We start from the raw sequence: 18,526 nt of genomic DNA on the forward strand, positions 1-18,526 counted from the left end.
GTCTCCAAAGCAAGTGTCCTACATGCATGCATTGCTTCTGGGACCCCAAATTTGTTTCTCTGTGGAATCACTTCTCTGCATCCCATTAAGAACCAGCAATGTGTTCCACAGGAAGTGGTGGTCTGGCTGGTTCTGGTGAGGGTCTCTGGTCCTTCTTTTTCCTTCCTAGGGAGACATGCTCCTTAGACAGCCCCCTCCTCCACTGTCATCCCCATCTTAAGGCTTTAAGGCCAGCCCCCATTTCACACCAAATCATAGCGGGGCAGCAGCCCCTGGGCTTCCCAACCAGAAAGGTGCTAACCTGCTGCTGAGCAGTCTTGGACTCTAGTTTCCAAGCCCATGAGGTCTGTAAACCTGCAGTATAACACAGCTCTTGCCCCTACCCCAGTCCCAAAGAGCTCGAAGCCTGGGCCTAGGAGGAGCCTCAGAGGGAGCGCCCCATGCAACACTGAGCCTCTGGGTCTAGCGCCGAGCAGCTATGTGTGGTACTCACGTAGATGAGGTGGTCCCTGTAGCGAATGAGCAGGTTGCGCAGAATGCCTGCCTCATTGAGATCCCCCAGGCGGATCATGTCCTCCACACCATGTACCGAGGTGGGGTGCATCGGCTTGATATGCGTGGCATTTTGAGGGGAAATCCAGTGTTCCTGCAGGCAACACAGCCCTCATATCAGCTGCTACTCCTGTGGCAGGCCGTGCAGAGGGTTGGGAGCCCTGGGTCTGTGATATGGTCCTGATCGGCTCTGACTGGCTTGAGTCTAGGGATTTCACTGTTCTCTACCCATTAAAGCTGCTTTAATCCAGGAGGGAATTGCTATAGTGCCCCCCCTCCCGCCCAAGGAGCTGGATTTCCCCTCTCAAAAAATCTGTCCACAGACATATACGGAGGGTAAGGCAGAGACTTTGCCCCTACCAGTGGTTATCATTAAGGGGATCGGGTCTGCCAGTCACACCGAAGGCCAGAGTGAGAGCATCAGAATTGAATTTAGAGGGCTTGACTTCAAAGCTGGACTCCAGTCAACAAATACAGGTAAGTAAGTTTCGAGAGTTCAACAGGCTATTACAGGCAGGGTGCGGAGGACCACCTCCCCAGGGAGGTAGCATTCAAGCTGAGACTTGAATGAAGACTGTAAGAAGTGAGAAGGCCAGATCTTGGGGCCAGCAAAACCAGTGCTTCCCAGGGGTGTGGCATGTAAGGGGTACACATGGGCAGTGGCAAAGGGTCCCACCAGAATGTCTGTCACAGGCCTTGCTATATGGAGCTCGGGGAGTGGAGATTTTCAGTACCTATGAGTTGAGGAGGGAATTGCTATAGTGCCCCTCCTCCCGCCCAAGGAGCTTCTCTTTCTTGCTCTATTCCCTGCAGCCACCAGATGGCAGATGAGGGCATCTAGGAGGCTCTTGGATTCTTTCCTCTGGCCAACAGAGCCTTGGTTTCCTGGAATTGCTCAGTTCAAGAAGCTTCTCACAGACAGGCTGGGCAAGGAATGTCTTTAATCCTAGCACTTAGGAGGCAGAGACACATATTTCTAAGTTTGAGGCCAGTCTGGTCTAGAGAGTGAGTTCCAGGACAGCTACGGCTACACAGAGAAACCCTGTCTCGAAACACCAACCAACCAGCCAGCCAGCCAACAAACAAACAAACAAAACAACCTCATATCCCCAGACTCTAGCCTATGCTCTAGGCTAGGCTATGGCCCTAGCCCACCCACACTCACTTTCCATCACCTTGAGCCAGGAAGAAACATGGTTTCTGGGGGTAGAAGGAACTTCTCTAGTACCAGCCCTCAAAGGTTTGCTAATAGATGTAATGGACATGGCACAACCCTGTACCTCCTCCAGCCGTTCTTAGATATCACCAGCCCCGACTGGAGTACCTAGCAGGAATCTGGCTTCAGTCCTGGGCTGCCCTCCTGACAGATCTTGTCACCTGATCTTGCCCATCCCCATCCGACCTTCCAATGGTTGCCACGGTAGCAGCCACACCCTGGTCCACACCTTTTCTCTAGCAGCTCAGCCCCAGGCCTCAAGGAGTGAAGCAGTAGCTAATTCACCCTGCCTGCTCAGAGGGGTCAGGGCAGGGCCAGCCAGAGGTGCCTGCTCCAGCTTCCTGAGCATTCCATGGCACTCCAGCAGGAAAACTTAATCCAATCCAGGCCTTCACACAGCTGTTCCCAACTCACAAGAGGCCCAGTAGTGACGTCAAAGACCTGTCTACACTTTCAGCATCGTGTGGAACATTCCTCTCTCCCAAACACTCTGATTAAAGCTGACCTATTTGGAAAATTCCCTTTGCCTGTCCCTGGCCTCTGAGTGGGACCAGAGGGAAGGGGCCCTCTGGCCAGGTCTCTACCTGCCCTTCATCCCTCCCTTTGGTCCACAACTCCATCCAAAAGAGGTCAGTTAGACAGTCCATCAGGGCTACTGTGGGACAAGGTGCTAGTGTTCAAGCTGAGACCTAAATGAAGAGAAAGCTCTGTGAGAAGTGAGGAGAGAAGGCCAGCCCCAGGGGTCCGCAAAGCCAGCTATTCCCAGTCTGTGGGGGCGTGGTATGTGAGGGGTCAGCGGGGGACAGTGGCAGTAGGCATCTGGCCCCACCCGAGTGTCTTTCACAGGTCTGGTTGGTGAACTGAATAGAACTGGAGGAGGGGAGACAGGACTGATGCCAAGCAGCCTCTACAACCTTAGAGTAAGGTTCCTCACTCAATCACCTTCCCAGACCTCCAGGACCTCATCCACAAACGGAAAGCAAAGACCGTAGTGCTCCTGCCCTGGGGTGGGGGAGGGGAAGCTAGCACCCCTAGAGAGTCCCATCAGGTGTGCGGGTCACTGAGGCCTGGGTACACTCAACCACTCTGAGCCACCAGGTTACAAAGGCCATGTGTGTTCTTGTCACGACCCACAGCAGAGAAGTGGGGCCTCAGGACAGTGACAGACTCAGAGACTGGCCAGGTTAAGAAGCTGACCGGCTCCACCTCCTGTGTGGGAGGGTTCCCTGCTGAGGCTTTCTGGTCAAGGTCCATAGCCCACAGCAGGGGCCAAAGTGTAAGAAGGCTAGGAGCAGGGACAGTGTCTGAAGACAGACAGGGACAGAACAAGAGACACAGGAGAAAGACAAAGGAGGGAGGGAGGGACAGGGCGGGGTGGGGGAGCCGTGCACAAAGAAATACCATGGACAATTCTGAAGAAGAGGACGCACACTTCTGGGAAAGAGCTGGTGGGGACTAAGCTCAGGGGACAGGTGCTTTCCTGCAGGAGGTGGAGTCCCCCAGTAGGCACAGGGAAGGATTTCACAGAGGCAGGAAGGCCAGGGCTTCCAAGTTCTGCCAGCATTCTCCAGAGGGCCTGCTCTGAATACCCTGTGGAGCTCTGCACAAGTCATGTGACTGGCCAGGTTCCTACTCTCAGCTGCTGGTCTGTGAGAAGACAGAGGCAGAGGGTGATGGCCTAGAGTGTCAAAGGAAGGAAATGGGATCGAGGGACCCAAGGCCTCAGTTTCCCTAACTTGTCTCCATCCCATGATCCTAGCCAGTCACACCCCTCCACTCCCGCAGCCCCCACCCACCCTTAGGGCCTTGGTGGGGGGGGGGTTGTGCAAGATGGGAGGGGACCTTCGGGATCCAGTGACACAGCGTTACGGGATACCATCTGACATGCAACCTGACCCAGGTGAAACTTCATCCTCGGGTAGAGTCCTGTGCCCATCCTCAGAGCTGGGAGCATCACTCGCCTGTCTGCTGCCAGCCCACCCTGCACACACCTGGGAGCCTCATAGAGGATCCCTGGAGCATCAGAAGAGGGAAGGAAGGGCACTCTGGCCTCATGCCCAGGGCGCAGCCTGTCCCTACAGCCTGAGTCCTGTGGCTGCTGCTGAGATGCTGGCGGTAGGGACACACGCAGAAGAGGAGACCCTGAATTCTAGTCCCAGCCCCCGTGATTATGAACTTTGTGACTCACAGTTATTGTCTGTCCTGCCTTTCACAGATGCCATGAGAATCCAGACAGAACTTAAGTCAAGAGCTCTGAGGGGTTCCTTGCTCTAGGCTCACAGCTCCTGGGTCTACCTCCTTTGTTCCAGCAGGACCTTCTTCAAGTCACTCCACTCTCTATCCCCTTCCGGCTCTCCCCAGACTAGGAGACTAAGACAGGGATCAGGCTAGGCTGTCCCCAGAGCTCCAGAGTCACAGCATTGGAGACAATCCTGACTATGGCAAGTGGAAGTTTCTCAGGTCCTTCATGTCTCCACTACACTACATCTGCACTGCATCTATCTACTGTCCCCAATGCGCACACACATGAGCACACAGAGATACCTGCACACACATATACACACTCATGCACATGCACTCACATGCAAAGGCACACACACACACACACACACACACACACACACACACACACACACGTGCTGTGAATGTGTGCTCTGAGACTGACGGCTGCCCCCAGGCCCTCACATGGACCACGCCCTTCTTGGAGTCTGCCCCTTTCTTTTCATCTTTGCCTCCGTCCCCAGGTCTGCATCACTACCACCTGTCAAGCTTACACTTTGGGGACCCTTTTTATGAGACCTGAGGGAATGTGGGTGATAATTCCACAAGCCAACAGAGCAGAGCCCAGTGTCCCTAGATGGATGCAAACAGGGAACAAAAAAAAAAAAAAAAAAAAGAGTTTCTCTTGCTGGGGCAGAGGAGAAAGAGTTGTGTGGGGGGGGGGGGAAGAGAGTGGGGGAGGGAAGTTGTGACATTCCTAGTCATTTCCCATTCAGGGTATCTGTCACTGTAGCCTTCCCAGGCAGGGTTGGGCGAAAGAGGGTTACTCACATTGCCTTCGTCATCCACCACCTGGATCTGCCCAGAGTCGCAGAGCTTCACCACAGCCCCGATGGGCACATCAAACTCCTGGCCTGACTTCAGGTCCATCCACACGTAGTCCCCCTGTAGTACGGCAGGAGATCCTGCTACTGAGCCTGGAGGGCCAGTGCACACAAGCTCAGCAGCCCCCTCTTGCCCATCACTACTGAGGCTTGGGATCTGAGCCAGAAGAGCAGGAGCAGGAACCCTTGCTTTCTAGGAGCCTCAGGGTGGCCAGCCTTAGTCTGGGGCTCACAGTGTCATCAATGCCTCTTCTGTAAGCCAGGTCCCCTCACCTTCAGATGAGTGAGCTGGGACTCAGGAAGAGTAGCCTCCTGAGGGCAGCCTCAGCCCAGGCCTGTCTAAAGCTGTGCTGCCCATGGCTTCCGGACCTACAGACACCTGACAGAGTAGAGACTGAGGCAGGAACCCCAAATCATGTCCTTTTTGCCCAAAGGACACAGGAGCCACCAGGCTCTGGATTCCTGTGCGTCTACCACTCTCTGCTGAGCCTGGTGAAAGAGGCCACATGGATCTCTGGCTTGTGAGGAAAGCCCAGGCCTTGAAGGTGGTGGGGGAAGGGCTCCATTTCCATATTCCCTACAGCATCTGGTCCAAAGCCTGGCTCTTAACTCAGGTAGCTGAATCAAAACCCAGATTCAGAGAAATGAATCAATTACAACTATATTCCATGCTAACATATTCAACAAACATTGTGTCAGGCACCCACTGAGGAGCAAGTCCTGGTTAATTTAGGAGGAGCAGTGACCAATACAGAGTTTCTCTTCTGGTTGAAGAAGTTAGAAAGGTAGCAACTGAGCAACACTCTTTCTCGGATCCCTATGGACACGGGTGAGTGCAGTGGAAGGAAGAAACTTGAAGTGATAGAAAATGACAAGCAATGACAGGAGAGTAACCATGCCAACATGGCAGTCCATGAACCAGGCAGTGGGGGAAACCACTACACTGATATCTGAATGGAAAGCAGCTGTGAATGGAAAGAACAGTGGAAGTGGCATGTGCAAAGGCCCTGTGGCAGGAGGGAACATTAAGGAAGCAGTTGCAGGGAGGACAGAAGTGGGTGAGGTCCAGGACACAAAGGTCCTTGGTGGCCTTGAGGTAAAATATATGCTTGAACTCTATTCTTACTACAATGTGTTCCTTTGAGGGAAGGGTTCCCAAGCTCTCCTGGAGTGTGGGAGAATTTAGCATCTCAACAAGCAAATAATCTCACATCAAGTGTGGTTGGAAACTGGCTCACTGCAGACCCTGGGTACAACTCAGGGCCTGGATTCAGGAGCCAGGGTCTATGCCCTGCTCACTGACGCCTGAACCGCAGTTTCCCTGCCCCTCAGTGAGGAAGAGAGCTTGGGTATAGTTATTTCAGCTTCCCTCTCCCATCAGAACTACAATGGGCCCTGGCTTGCTCATGTGAATGGGAGTTAGGGCATACCAGAGACAAGCCACTCAGTCCCAGGCCCTGCTTGATCCCAGAAAAGAAAAATGGTCAAGCCCATAGGTCAGAAGAGTTCATGTTCACTGAGCATCCATAGGGAAGCTGGGACTCCCCACTGCTTCCCGGTGTCTGCATTTTAACCCTCACCTGCGATCCCTGGGTGGCCTGAGCCTGTCCACACAGCTGCAGCCCAGACAGTGTCTCATGGCTTTTCCCTGGCCTAGGCTTCCTCAGCCCTGCTGAGTCACAGAGATTCTACACCTGTGAGGTGTGTGTGCAGTCTGCCTGTCCTCCCGGGACGAAGCAGAAGCAGAAGCAGAAGCGAGCCAGGCTATCCTGAGATGAGTCATGACGGGAACAGGTACCAGGTCCACAGGGACATGGAGACACCTACCCCAGTAGCCCAGGCTGGCCTCAAATTTGCTACATGGCCAAGGATGACCTCTCTACCGTAAGAGTGCTGAATTACAGGCAAGTCATATGATGCCTGGTTTACGCAGCTGGGATTGAACCCAGGGCTTTGTGCATTGTAGACAAGCTCTCACCCCTTGAGCTATCCCCCACCCCCCAGTCTCTGGGTTTTCACTTTGACAGCTCCCCTCTGGCAGCTGTGTGGATAATGGAGTCATCTACTGACCTCATAGCTCATACCACACTATCTTAGGCAAGGCTGAACCAGCCTTTCACTCATGGCTCCCCAGAGCCTGCCTCAGAAAAAAGCCTCAGTGAGAGAGAGGCAGGGGAGTGTGAGTGAATGTGAGCATGTGTGTGCTGTGAGTGTAAGCCAGGACATGTGCCTGTCTGTGAGGGAATGGCAGTGTGTGTGTGTGTGGGGGGGGGTAGAGACAGTGAGCACAGAACAGAATCTTGAGCTAGTGGTGTGGTTCAGAGGAGAGCACTTGCCCAGGACACAGACTATAGGCTCTATCCCAACACCACAAAGGAGAAAGACAGGCAGGAAGAAAGGAAGGAGGAAAGGGAGGATGGAAGGAAAGAGGGGGAGAAAGGGAGGAGGGAAGGAAGAAAAGGGAGGAAGGAAGATGGAAGGTGTAGAGAGGGAGGGAAGGGGGAGGAAACAAGGGAAGAAGGAAAGGAAGGAGCGAAGGAGGGAAGGAAGGAGGGAGGAAGGAAAGAAAATAGAGATTCACACCTGCTGGCCAGGTGTCAGGTGACTAATCTATGGAAGTCACATAACCTTCCAGAAAGTTAAATAGTCCTTTGCAATCAACTACTCTATCAGCCTTCATGATACCCTTATGTGGAGAGTTCTATAACCCGTTTCCTCAAAGAGTTAAAATGTCCCTGTTGTACCCAGCTGGAACCTGAGAAACCCCAAGCCTCTTTCCCCACACCCCCCAGGCATAGGCCCTGATCAAGACAGGCTAAGGCTCCTGGTTGAATGACTCCCAGCCTGAAAGACAAACTGGAAACCTAGACGGAGGACAGCTGAGAGCCAGGCCTCTGACTCACTGGTGTCTCCTGGCCTAGCACAGTGCCTGGCACACAAAATATTTTTCCCATTGAAAGAACATAGAATAAGCAAATTAAGATACCTCGTATGAGCCAGAAACAGAGGCTCAGAGAGGGAAACTGAGGCCCACAGTACACACAGAAACCAGAGGCTTCAGGGAGAATTCTGAGGCCAGATGGTCTCTAAGAGGGACAATGCTCTGGCCAGAAGAAGGCCTTCTATCCTAAGACAGCTATGACACAGGGGTACTTATTTCATAGGTGAAGAAACTAAGGCCCATGAAGAAAAGGGACCTTGGAGCATTCCCTCATCAGATTGCTCAATAGTGAGGCTGGTAGATACAAAAGAAGGAAGTCATGCATAAGACCTAGCTCCAAGGCCCAACCCCACAGGCTCACTTCCTGTGGCCGGACTCCAGGCCACCATACTGCCCAAAAGCATACTTCCCAAAAGGCACCCCTCAGGGACCTCACCTTGCAGTGGAGACCCCATTTGTGACATGGAGAATGCTTCAGCGGCGGCAGCTGTGTAACTTGGGCCAAGTCTCAGCCGATGCTTTTCGACTGTCAAGTGAGTGACTGACTCAGCAGACCCAGGTCCAGGCCCCCACTTGCTACGCAGACCCAGCCATGGAGACTTCCTATGGTTCCATCTAATATTCTCAAGCATACTCCCAACCCCCAATTCCTCTCAGGACGCTGGCATTGAGCTACAGTGAACACAGGATTTCAGCTCTGCCACCGGCGCTGTGTGACTTGGTGGCAGCACTCAACCTTGCCAGGCCTCACTTTTCAGCAGTCTTGGGATGGAAGGAGAAAGACAATGTCTCTGAAAAGCAGAGACCCACAAAAATGCCACCTGTGCCTGCTGCTTGCCCTGCTTCTTGTAGGGTTGGGGTCAGTATCGCATCAATGCCAATCCCCAGGTTCTCAGCCGCCTCCTGTCTCTTCCCTCCTCTGGAGCATGGCCTCTCACTCATTTTCCTAATCACCCTGGGCCATTTCATGGGTGGGAGGAGACCAATATAATGGCACAGGTATCTAGAAGCAGGAACTAAAACAAGTTACTAGCCTGGGGGAGGTAGAACTCCAGGATGCTCCTCTATGTGCCTGGGAGTGCTCCCTAAGCTGGACACCAGTAAAAGCTGGGAATTTTATTCTCTACTTGGTCCAGCTAGCCTGCCCCTCCCCCATGGCACCCCTTGTTTTCCAGGTGGCAAAACCTCTAGTCCCTGGGAGGTGTGGCTTCGGTCAGTTTTATACCAGAGTCCCTAGTCTCATGTAGCATCCTAGCATCCCAGTCTTCCGTACACCTCTAGCTCCTGCATCTCACTTGTCTTTTGACCAACCCGGAAATTGAGACCCAGGCAAGCCAGCCTTCCCCTCCTGGCCCCGGGCTCACCGGCATGACTGCGAAGGTCTTGAGCGCTTGGTTCAGGCTTCGCACCAAAGCCCACTTGCCGGGCTGCGGTGTGGAAGCCTTGCCCGGGTCAGCAGGATTGCCGGGGGACTCCATGGTGTGCAGGGTCTGGTGGCTGCACGAAGCGGTGCGGACTCCTAATTCACCTAATCCCGCTCGCGCACCACCAGCACGGGAACCCTAAACCCGGCCATCTGTCACGGGCCCATGGCAACGGCGGCTTAGGTGACGCCAGTGGGCCTGGTGGGGAGGGGGCACCACGCTACTGCGACCCCTCCCATGGAGGGAACCTTGACACCCTCAGATTCCCGGGTACTTCTCTGGAATCGTAGCCAAGAAAAGTGGCTCCAGAAATCTCATCTTGGCTGAAGTTTTGAAGAAAATCGGTCTGTTTTCTACAGAAGGAAAAGCCGAATAGCTAGAGGGGAGCACATGTAAACGTTGAGAAGTTTTAGGACTACTGGGAAGGGTCTCGGTGGTTCCATGGCCGCTACTGGGGAATGAAAGCTGGTGCTGGCTAAAAAAAAAATAGTAGTGTGGTAGTAGTAATAGTAAAAATAAATAAATAAATGTTTCCAAGGAGACATCTTAGGGGAAGTGGACCGGACCGTGAAGAGCTTTTCTGATCCTTCTCAGGACCCCAGAGTCAACTATGGATAGGTGACCTCGGATCTCAGAGGGGATCTCAGAGGTACAGTGAACTCCCCAGGACCTGCAGCCACCATGATGGCTTAAGCTTACCTTACAGGGGCCTGGCATGCTCCTGTGTCCTTGCATCCAAGCAAGAGGAGGCACCAGGCTCATCAGGAGCCATGAGCCATGAGCCATGAGCCAGGCGCCTCTGTTGGTCCAGGATGCTTCCTGCCCCACCCTCTGGCTTTTATCTGCTTCTCTGCCCTCCTCTCTTTTCTCAAGTCCACCTGTCTCTGTGCAGACAAAACTCCTGGCCTGGAATCCCAGCAACCCCGCTGCTTCCTTAGCAAACACCAGCAGATAGCAGCATCAGGGAGGAGGCTTCTGCCTGTGGCCCAGGAGGAGGCTCAGAAACCACAGGCAGCTCAGGGCTGCCAGGCCAGGCCAGTGCCTCCTTCTACCCACATATCCCAGTCTCAACCTCAGGGACCCAGGACACTGTCACCCTGCTCTGGGCTGACTGTCTGCAGCCACTAACCCTTTCCACCCTCGGGAACCCTGCTCCATCAAGCCCACAGCCAGGGTACCTCTCCCTGACTGCCTGCCTGTTCACTGGGATCCCCAGAATGCAGGGAGGAGCTGATGTGGTCTCTGGGCATTTTCCATCTTTCCATACAGAAGCCTTTGTTGAGCACAAGCCCAGAGCAGGGCACAGAGGGCCCTGCTAACACATCATGTCCTTGAGCTCCCCTCCTGGTGGGGTATACACGGATAAGGAAGCATCACCAGATAAGGGGTCAATTCTAAGTCCACATCAGCTCTGTGGACTCTGGAGCCAGATATCTTAGGTTCAAGCCCACCCAGCCACAAGCTGTGTTCTTTGGGCAAGCTCTTTTATCTGGGGTACCTGTTCCCTCATCTGCCTGTCACAGTGTGGTAGCTTCACAGAGGGTCTTATGGACTCATGGGTTAAGCTGGGGCTGTGAGCAAACATGTGCCTGCAGGCTGTTGTGAGGGCAGCATGAGAGGAGAGGCTGCTAATGACACCATCTCTTAGGCACCCACGGGAGAAAGGTGTTCTGGACAAAAGGACAGCACAAAGAGCTGCAACCTACAGGGGATAGGGCTGGTGGCTGCAGAGAGGCCCCTGGGGAGCCCCAGAAGAATGCTGGGAGGTTAGCTCTGCAGGTGGCATTGGAAAAGCAGGTCCTCTCCAGAGCGGTCAGCAGCTGCAAGAGGAGGGGTAACTCCTAATGCTAAGAATCTGAACTACGTGTACAGCAGATTGCTCTTCATAAATCACAGAGGGCAGGAGGCAGCAGGAGGGTGTTCTTCAAATGTCAAGAGAAAAAAATAACCAGGTGTGGTAGCTCATGCCTGTAATCTCACAGATGCAGAGGCAAGGGGAGTGGTCGTTTGAGGCAGGCAGCCTACACTGCATAGTGAGTGAGTTCAAGGCTGGTTTGGGCAACATAAAAAAAAAAAAAAAAAGGCAAGCCAGGAGGTGGTGGCACAGGCCTATAATCCCAACACTGGGTAGGCAGAGGCAAGATGACCAGCCTGGTCTACAGAGAGAGTTCCAGGGTAGCCAGGGCTATTACACAGAGAAAACCTGTCTAAAAAACAAAGAAAAAGAATGGGGGGCAGGGAGGATGAGAAAGGAAGAAGAAGATGCAACTGAGAATCTGGTGTCAGGCAAAGGGTCCCTGAGGGCTGGAGAGATGGCTCATTGGTTAGGAGAGGACACTGCTCTTCCAGAGGAGCTGAGTTCAATTTCCAGCACCCACAAAAGTGTCATGACCACATGAATCTGCAGCTCCAGGGGTTCGGCACCAGGCATGCATGTGGTACACACACATAATGCAGACAAAACACTCACAAGTATAAAATACAATAAGTGAGTCTGAGAAATCTAAAACACGTAACTGCAGCCAGAGTTGTACTTTGGGTATGTAATTCCCCCATTACCCTCCTGTGTGACTAGAAAAGCATACAGTAGTGATAAATCTATGTTAATATGTGGGACACACAGTATGTAAAGATGTAAGCTGTGAAAACAGAAAAGGGATGGAACTAGAGAGGTGCATGTCTCATATACTGTTGAAGCTAATTTGGTCTTTATATTGTTATATATTGAAGATGTTAGCTATAAGCCTAAGAGAAACCACAAAGGGAAAAAAAAACTTTAAAAGTTTTTTAAAACAATGTTTATTTCTAAGAATTTACTTTTATTTATGTGTATGTGTGAACTTATGTCAAGTGTGTGAGTGCCCAGGTTGGATCCCTGGAGCTGTGAGTTAGCTACCTGACATGGGACTAGGATCTGAATTCCAGTTCTCTGTGAGAGCAGCAAGCTCTCTCAACTGCCGAGTCATCTCTCCAGCCCATAAGGATTTTTAAAAACACCAGGTGGTGGTGGTGCACACCTTTAATCCCAGCACTGGGGAGGCAGAGGCAGGTGGATCTCTATGAATTCAAAGCCAGCCTGGGCTACAGAGCAGTTCTAGGACAGCCAGAAAGGTTACACAGAGAAATCCTGTCTAGAAACTACCCTACACACAAAAAAAGAAGAAAAAAAAACTCATAAAGAGGAGATGAGAAGAGAATCAAAATAGTAAATTGAAAAAAAAAACCCATCAATTAAACAAAAAGGTGGTAATAATGAAGGAACTGGGAGAAGAAGTTATAGGGCAAGTTATAGAGAACAATAGCTGAACCCAAAAGGCCTTAGAGGGGGCTGGGGTGGAGCCCAATCAGCTGAGGGCTTGCCTACCATGCACGGAAGCCCCAGCACTACACAAACCCAGTCCTGGTGCATGACTGTAACCACAGCCCTGGGGAGGCAGAGGCAGCAGGAATGAAGTTGCAGGTCACTCTCAGCTTTGGGCAAGCTGGAGGCTAACCTGGGATAGATGAGATGGATCCTCAGCAGAAATTACTGTAAATATAAGTGTACTAAATGCATCAGTTGAAAGGAAGAGCTTGTCAGAATGGATAAGAACACAGGGTCCTACCAAGAACGTCCTGCACCAGACTCACTTTGGATCCAAGGACCTCATGCAGATAACATTCCAGGCAAACAGTAACCGAGAGAGAGCTGGGCATTCACACCAGTATCAGGCCCAAAAGATTTGAAGGCATGAGAGGTAACAAGGGACAAAGAAGTCATTATGCTTTACTAAGTCTCAATCCAGCCATCAGCAGCCCAGAATTATCTTCAAACCTCCCTCTGCTTGCAAACCTGGGTCAAGTTCCAATGGTTCTCACCCTGTCCTACAGAGCAGACAGGAAAGTCATGTAAGATCTCAAGGTCCCTAAAGAAGCAGAGTGTGCACCCCAGAGGTCTAGGTTCTTGTTTCTATCCTGTCACGGAGGGCCTGGCCATTCTGGGATGTTTTCCAGAGATGTTGGTTAGGAGGGACTCTTGCTATAGCTGCACAGATTTCCTGATACTGACTACACTGATTCCCAGGCTTCCTCCCATCCTCCTGTCCCCCTAGGACCTGGCTGCCACACTCTTGTTTCCCTTGACATTCAATGGGTTGGAAATCGCTTCAGGGAGGCAGGGGATGGGTGGTGTGCATCCTTAGTGTTCAGCCTGGCATGGAGGTAGGCCTCAGTGGGGTTCTGTTTGTTTGTGGGAGCAGATGGATGAGAACTGGCTGGAAGAAGGAACCCCAGACACCCTAGGACTCCCTGGGGACCCTGACCAACTCTTAAGACCATAAAGACAAAGTGTGTGCCACAAGCTGCCATCCAGAGGCAGTCTGACCTCCCCTCCCCCAGGCTCAGTGCCCTCTGCCCCTTCCCAGGCCTCCTCTTCTTGACAATTGTCTCCTCACCAGGGTCATTCCCTGTCATGCACAGGTCTGCCCAGCTTATGTTTCAATGACTCTGTTTGAGCCTCAATTTCTTCACCTGTAGGATGAGCTCAGAGTTCCCCATCTCATAGCTTCACTGATCACTTAGGATGGTGGCCACGGGTGCCAAGCTTGACCAATTAGCTTACAGCTTGATAGCTGGTGAGCCAAGGAGCTCGGAATCCAACTCAGCCCTTGCATCCAAATGGTGCACTCTTAGCTGTGCATCACTACTAAACCCTATCTCACAGTGGGCTGGAGCCCAGTTTGGAACCCAAGGAACAGGAGGAGGCTGCCCTTGTTTCTGGGGCTCTGCAGGGGTCCAGAAAGTCAGAAGACACATGGACTCCAGAGTGACAGGAGAAAAGAGGCTCTCAAGAGAAATGGAGGCTGCACTGAGGCCTGAGAGGATGTAGCCAGACAGGATGGGGAGGCCAAGGTCAGGGAAGGGAATAGAGGGTGAGGCAGGCAGGAGTGGGCAGGTGAGGGAATGGAATCGGCAACTCCAAGCTTACAGCCAAGGTTCTGGGACAGAAGGGACCTCCACGCTCAGCTCAAGGCCCTCACAGCATCATCAAGGTCCAAGATGGAGCTTTCAGAGCTGGACAGCACCCAGAGCTGGTGCATTTAAAGGGAATGAAAGGAGTAAAAGAAAAGTATGTCTCATTAAAAGTGAGTAGAACTGCCATGCACTCACAGATCTGCTCCTAACATGGCCCCTGCAGGATGAGGTAGCCAGAGGCAAACAGCCCTTGGGGCCCTGGGAGAACACTCCTGAGGGCTATGAGGACTCCAGACCCTCTTTCTGGGGGGGGGGTCAGCCCTCTTTAGCCTGGCTTTGGCAGAAGTCTGGTGGGCCTTTGGACAAGCTCTCAGCCCTGAAGATGTTCCTGATCAACACCAGTAGCCTGCCTTTAACACACCAGCCCAACGTGGGCTCAGGGATTCCAGTCAAGCTGCTCCATTGGCCTCATAGCCTGGGACAACAGGACACTGGTAGCTGAGCCCCCAGAGTCAGCTTCAAAGTCGTAAGGCTCTGTGCCAGGCCCACCTGACCAACTGCCTACATTCCAGGCTCCTACTTTGGAGATCAAGAAGCTCATTAGAGCCTCAGGCTGATCACGGGGAAGGGCTGAGGGTCAAGAGACCAAAGTGGCCCTGGGGAGGAGTAGGGGGACTGGAAGGCTCAGCTGATGGACATCACTTTGCCTTTCCCCTAGGGAGCTTCCCTGTCACCCCAACTCACTTCTGCCCAAGGTCCTAAGCAAACTTGCTACCTGCCTCCCCAAAGACCTCCTACACTGGGACCTCCACACACTCTGTCCCTCTGACTAGAATGCCTGGGACTCAGGTGGATGAGTCATCACTCTAGCCCGGAGACATGGTAAGAAAAGGAAGCCACTGTGGTATGCAAGAGGGCTAGACTCAGGACTGGGCCTGTGAGAGGTGGGAAATTCTTCACAGTAGGGTTCTGAAGACTAAGTAGGAGGTTTCCAAGAGGAAGAATCAAAAACAGTTTCCAGAGCTAAGAGAGAAGACAGCATGGAGGGTGGGAGATGAGCTACCCAACATGACCCTCGCTAGCCCCAAGAGAGAAAAGATAAGATGCACTGACCTGCTGTAGAATAACCATGGTCCTGCGTCAGAAGCACCTACCGGAGTGACCAGGTATAGCTCTGTGGGAAGAGACCACACCAAGCCCTGAGCCCAGGCAGTTCTTAGGCTGCAAGGCCACCTTGGCTCCTCCCCAGCACTCCTGCCCCTCCTCCCTCACAGAAACCCTCCCAGATTTCTGTCCCTTGTCCCTCTGACCACAGCTCAGTCTATGTGACTGTAGCTTCAGTTGCTGTCACCACCTTTACTGCCCAGAGCTGCTAAGCCTTGGTCATTCCCTCAGCCTTTGTCACCAAGACTCCCAAGGGGATCCTAGAAAGTAGTGTATTTAACCCCATACAAAACATACTCTTGCCAATGGTCACACAGCAGGGCAGGGAAGATTCAGGACTAAGACTTGGGCTCCAGCATCCCACCCAATTCAGGACTGCTCCAGGAGTTATAAATAGGTCACATGGTAGAGTGATTTATTGCCTGTCCATGGCCTTCGTCTCCTACCTCATCCAGCATGGGACTAGGCCCAGAAACAGAATGGAGAAGGATTTGCTGCACTGGGCATGGCCACCAGAAGCAGCCCCAGCCTATAGGCCCTGTTCAAAGCCCCTCCATCTCTGCCTGGTGTGCCCCCCTACCTCCTGCCCAGAGTGAGCATTAAGTTTTCACAAGGGCCCATTCAGAGGCACTGGGATATCTGATCCTCTGCCCACGACACTACCTGACACCTGAGCCCTGACCCCCAGGCCCTGGGTCTCTATGGGCACATGGTCCTACTGGAGACCTACACCAGCATGGGTACCTGGCAAGGAAATAATTGCAAGGGCAGCAGGCAGCAGGCAGGACAGCTGCCATCTAGACAGGCCCATTCATGCTAGCACAAGACTACCAAGACAGACCAGAACCCTAGGACAGAGCTGAAGGCTGGTGCATCAGGGAAAACCACAGGGCTCTTTTATCCAGTGCACGAGGCCCAGGACATTCTAGCCCCCACACTAAGAACTAGACCATGGTTTTTCAGATTGAGAATATAGAATCATTTCTTCTTCTAGGACTAAGTCTGATTTTACCTTGTCTCCTCAGCAACCCCGGCTGGGGGGGCCTTCATATTCCCAAGTCACAGGTGGGAAACATAAGGCATTAAGGCATACAGAGAGGAAACAACTTGTGCAAGGAATGAAAGATTATGAGAGACGACCAAAGAGACCAGAAGGGAGAGAAGAGCACCCATGCCATCCCCCTCCCGTCCTCTCCCTCCCTTCTTCCACTCTCTTCTTCTCCCGTGGCCCTGGATGCCCCTGGCCCAGTCTCAGTCCAGAAACAACTCCACAGGCCTTTTCCTCTTCAGCAGGTCTCTCCCACAGAGTACAAGCTTCCCTGTGCCCTGCTCAGGAACTCTTTCCAGGGCTATGGTGGCAAGGCCTCTGTAGTTTGAGGAAGTCCAGTTGCAGGATGCAAGGCTGTGGGGCAGGGTCTCCAGCCTATGACTCCTCCCAGTCCAAAGTCCCAGGGCAGCCCATCCTTACCTGGGTCTTATCTGCGCCCTATGGGCCTGGGGTCAGGGGTCACAGAGCTGGAGGACTCTGCAAGCTGGGGCAGGAGCCTGCAAACACTGTCCCAGCCTGAGTCTTGCTCCGAGGTTGCTCTGGGGGTCCCCTGGGCTTTTCTGTTTCTTGCCGTCTCCCTGGGTCACTCTCCTTCTTTCTGTTCAGGGCAGTTGTAGTCCAGGGCAGCTGTCCAGCCAGTAAGTACTGCCACCCTCCCCTCCCACTCCAAAGCCCTTCTCCCAGGAGGCGGAGCCCAAGGGGCCTCCAAGGTCTGGATATGGTGACATCAGCATGAAGGGCGGGCTGTGCTGAGGCTGAGACTAATGTCCAGAGGCCACCCAAGTTGCTGTGTGAAGCACTGGCTAGCCAGCAGGGATGCAAGGCATGGAGGACCCCGGAGGCACTGCTTGCTGGCCAGTGTGGGACTCGGGCCTGGGGTCACCCATCTGGGCCTCAGGGGACACTTGTTATGTGTGTCACTGCCTGCTATCTCTGCATGGTTGAGATGCCTCATCTGATCCCTCCCTGTCATAATTTTGCTCAGCTCCCAGTGGCCTCCCCCCAGCTCCTCTCCTCCCTTTAGATGGGCAGGCTTGACAACACCTGGGCCCTTAGGGCACATGACATCCGAAACACGACTCCCCAAGATGTGTCCCCATGAGGCTCTTCAACCCACCTCCACAGTTTGTTCTAGGGGTCTTGTGTGTGTTATTTTCTGATTACCCAGACATTTTGCAAAACCACTTGACCAGAAGCAACATCTTACAGCAGACAGAGTCATCCAATGTGAGACAAAATGTATGATTTAAAAGTTGGGGGAGGGGGTCAGTTAAGAATGAACAGAATACAAAATACTCCAAATAGGTGAGGAAGGGGTGCTGGAGGCCTCCCTCCTGAGACCTGGCCCTTTCTCCTGCCCTCTCTCGGCCAGCAGAGAAAGCTGCCTATGGGCTGGGGGGGGGGGGGGTAACTCTGTGGCAGTAGGGGTTGGGCCAGAGGAGCAATGGCCCAACAGCGCCATCTGCTGGGCACAGCCAAGTGCTACAAGACCACGGCTGAGGGAGCAACTAAGGAAAGCAACCTCTGCTGGTGAGCTTCCTCAGACCCCAGGGTGACACAGTGCAAGGTAGTGCAGAGACTGAGGCTGAGTGGCATCCATTGCAGCCCTTACCCATGGGGCTGACACTTGTGGGTCAGACAGGTAGCACGGGCCTACACAGAGCTGGAGAGACACAAGTTGGAGTCCCAGGGTCTCACTGGGGCAGAGGTGTATGGTGGGAGGACAGTGGGTTGGAGAGTGAGTGGTCTTGGAACTGCTATGCTAGCCAAACTGGGCTAAGGTCACCCAGTTTAAGATATCTAGGAATCCATTTGAGTTTTCCAAAAACAAAACGTCTGAGATCAGGGGGTCTATCAAAGATACTTGGATTTGGGGGGGGGGGCAGAAAACTAAGTTCCAGCATAGTGGTCACTGCCATAGCAATCCTGCCTCTTGAGGAAGCCTGTATCACTTCCCCGCCTCAGTCCACCCGCCTCTCCAGGGGCTCTGCTCTCTGTGCCATCTAGAAGGGACATGGATTTCCACACCTGAGCCTTTTTAGGACACCACATCCAAACCATTGCAGACCTGATCTTAGTTCATACCACCCTCACCCACCTCTCACCCTTCAAATTCCATCCACC

At 53.0% G+C, this 18,526-nt stretch overlaps 1 protein-coding gene across 1 annotated transcript in view; it reads right to left on the reverse strand.

Annotated features, from left to right (window-relative positions):
- Window positions 1–17,050, reverse strand: part of Myo7a (myosin VIIA) — a 67,020-nt gene extending 49,970 nt beyond the window's left edge. Inside the window, exons 1-4 of the mRNA XM_051192283.1 lie at window positions 16,823–17,050; window positions 15,304–15,364; window positions 4,820–4,933; window positions 494–646 (exon numbers count right to left, since the gene is read on the reverse strand). Coding sequence (XP_051048240.1) covers window positions 494–646; window positions 4,820–4,933; window positions 15,304–15,321 — 285 coding nt within the window. The 5' untranslated portion in view covers window positions 15,322–15,364; window positions 16,823–17,050. The remainder of the gene's footprint in view (window positions 1–493; window positions 647–4,819; window positions 4,934–15,303; window positions 15,365–16,822) is intronic.
- Window positions 17,051–18,526: the final 1,476 nt, after the last annotated feature.

This window comes from Phodopus roborovskii, unplaced genomic scaffold, assembly GCF_943737965.1.
Source record: "Phodopus roborovskii unplaced genomic scaffold, PHOROB, whole genome shotgun sequence".
NCBI classification, from domain to species: domain Eukaryota; kingdom Metazoa; phylum Chordata; class Mammalia; order Rodentia; family Cricetidae; genus Phodopus; species Phodopus roborovskii.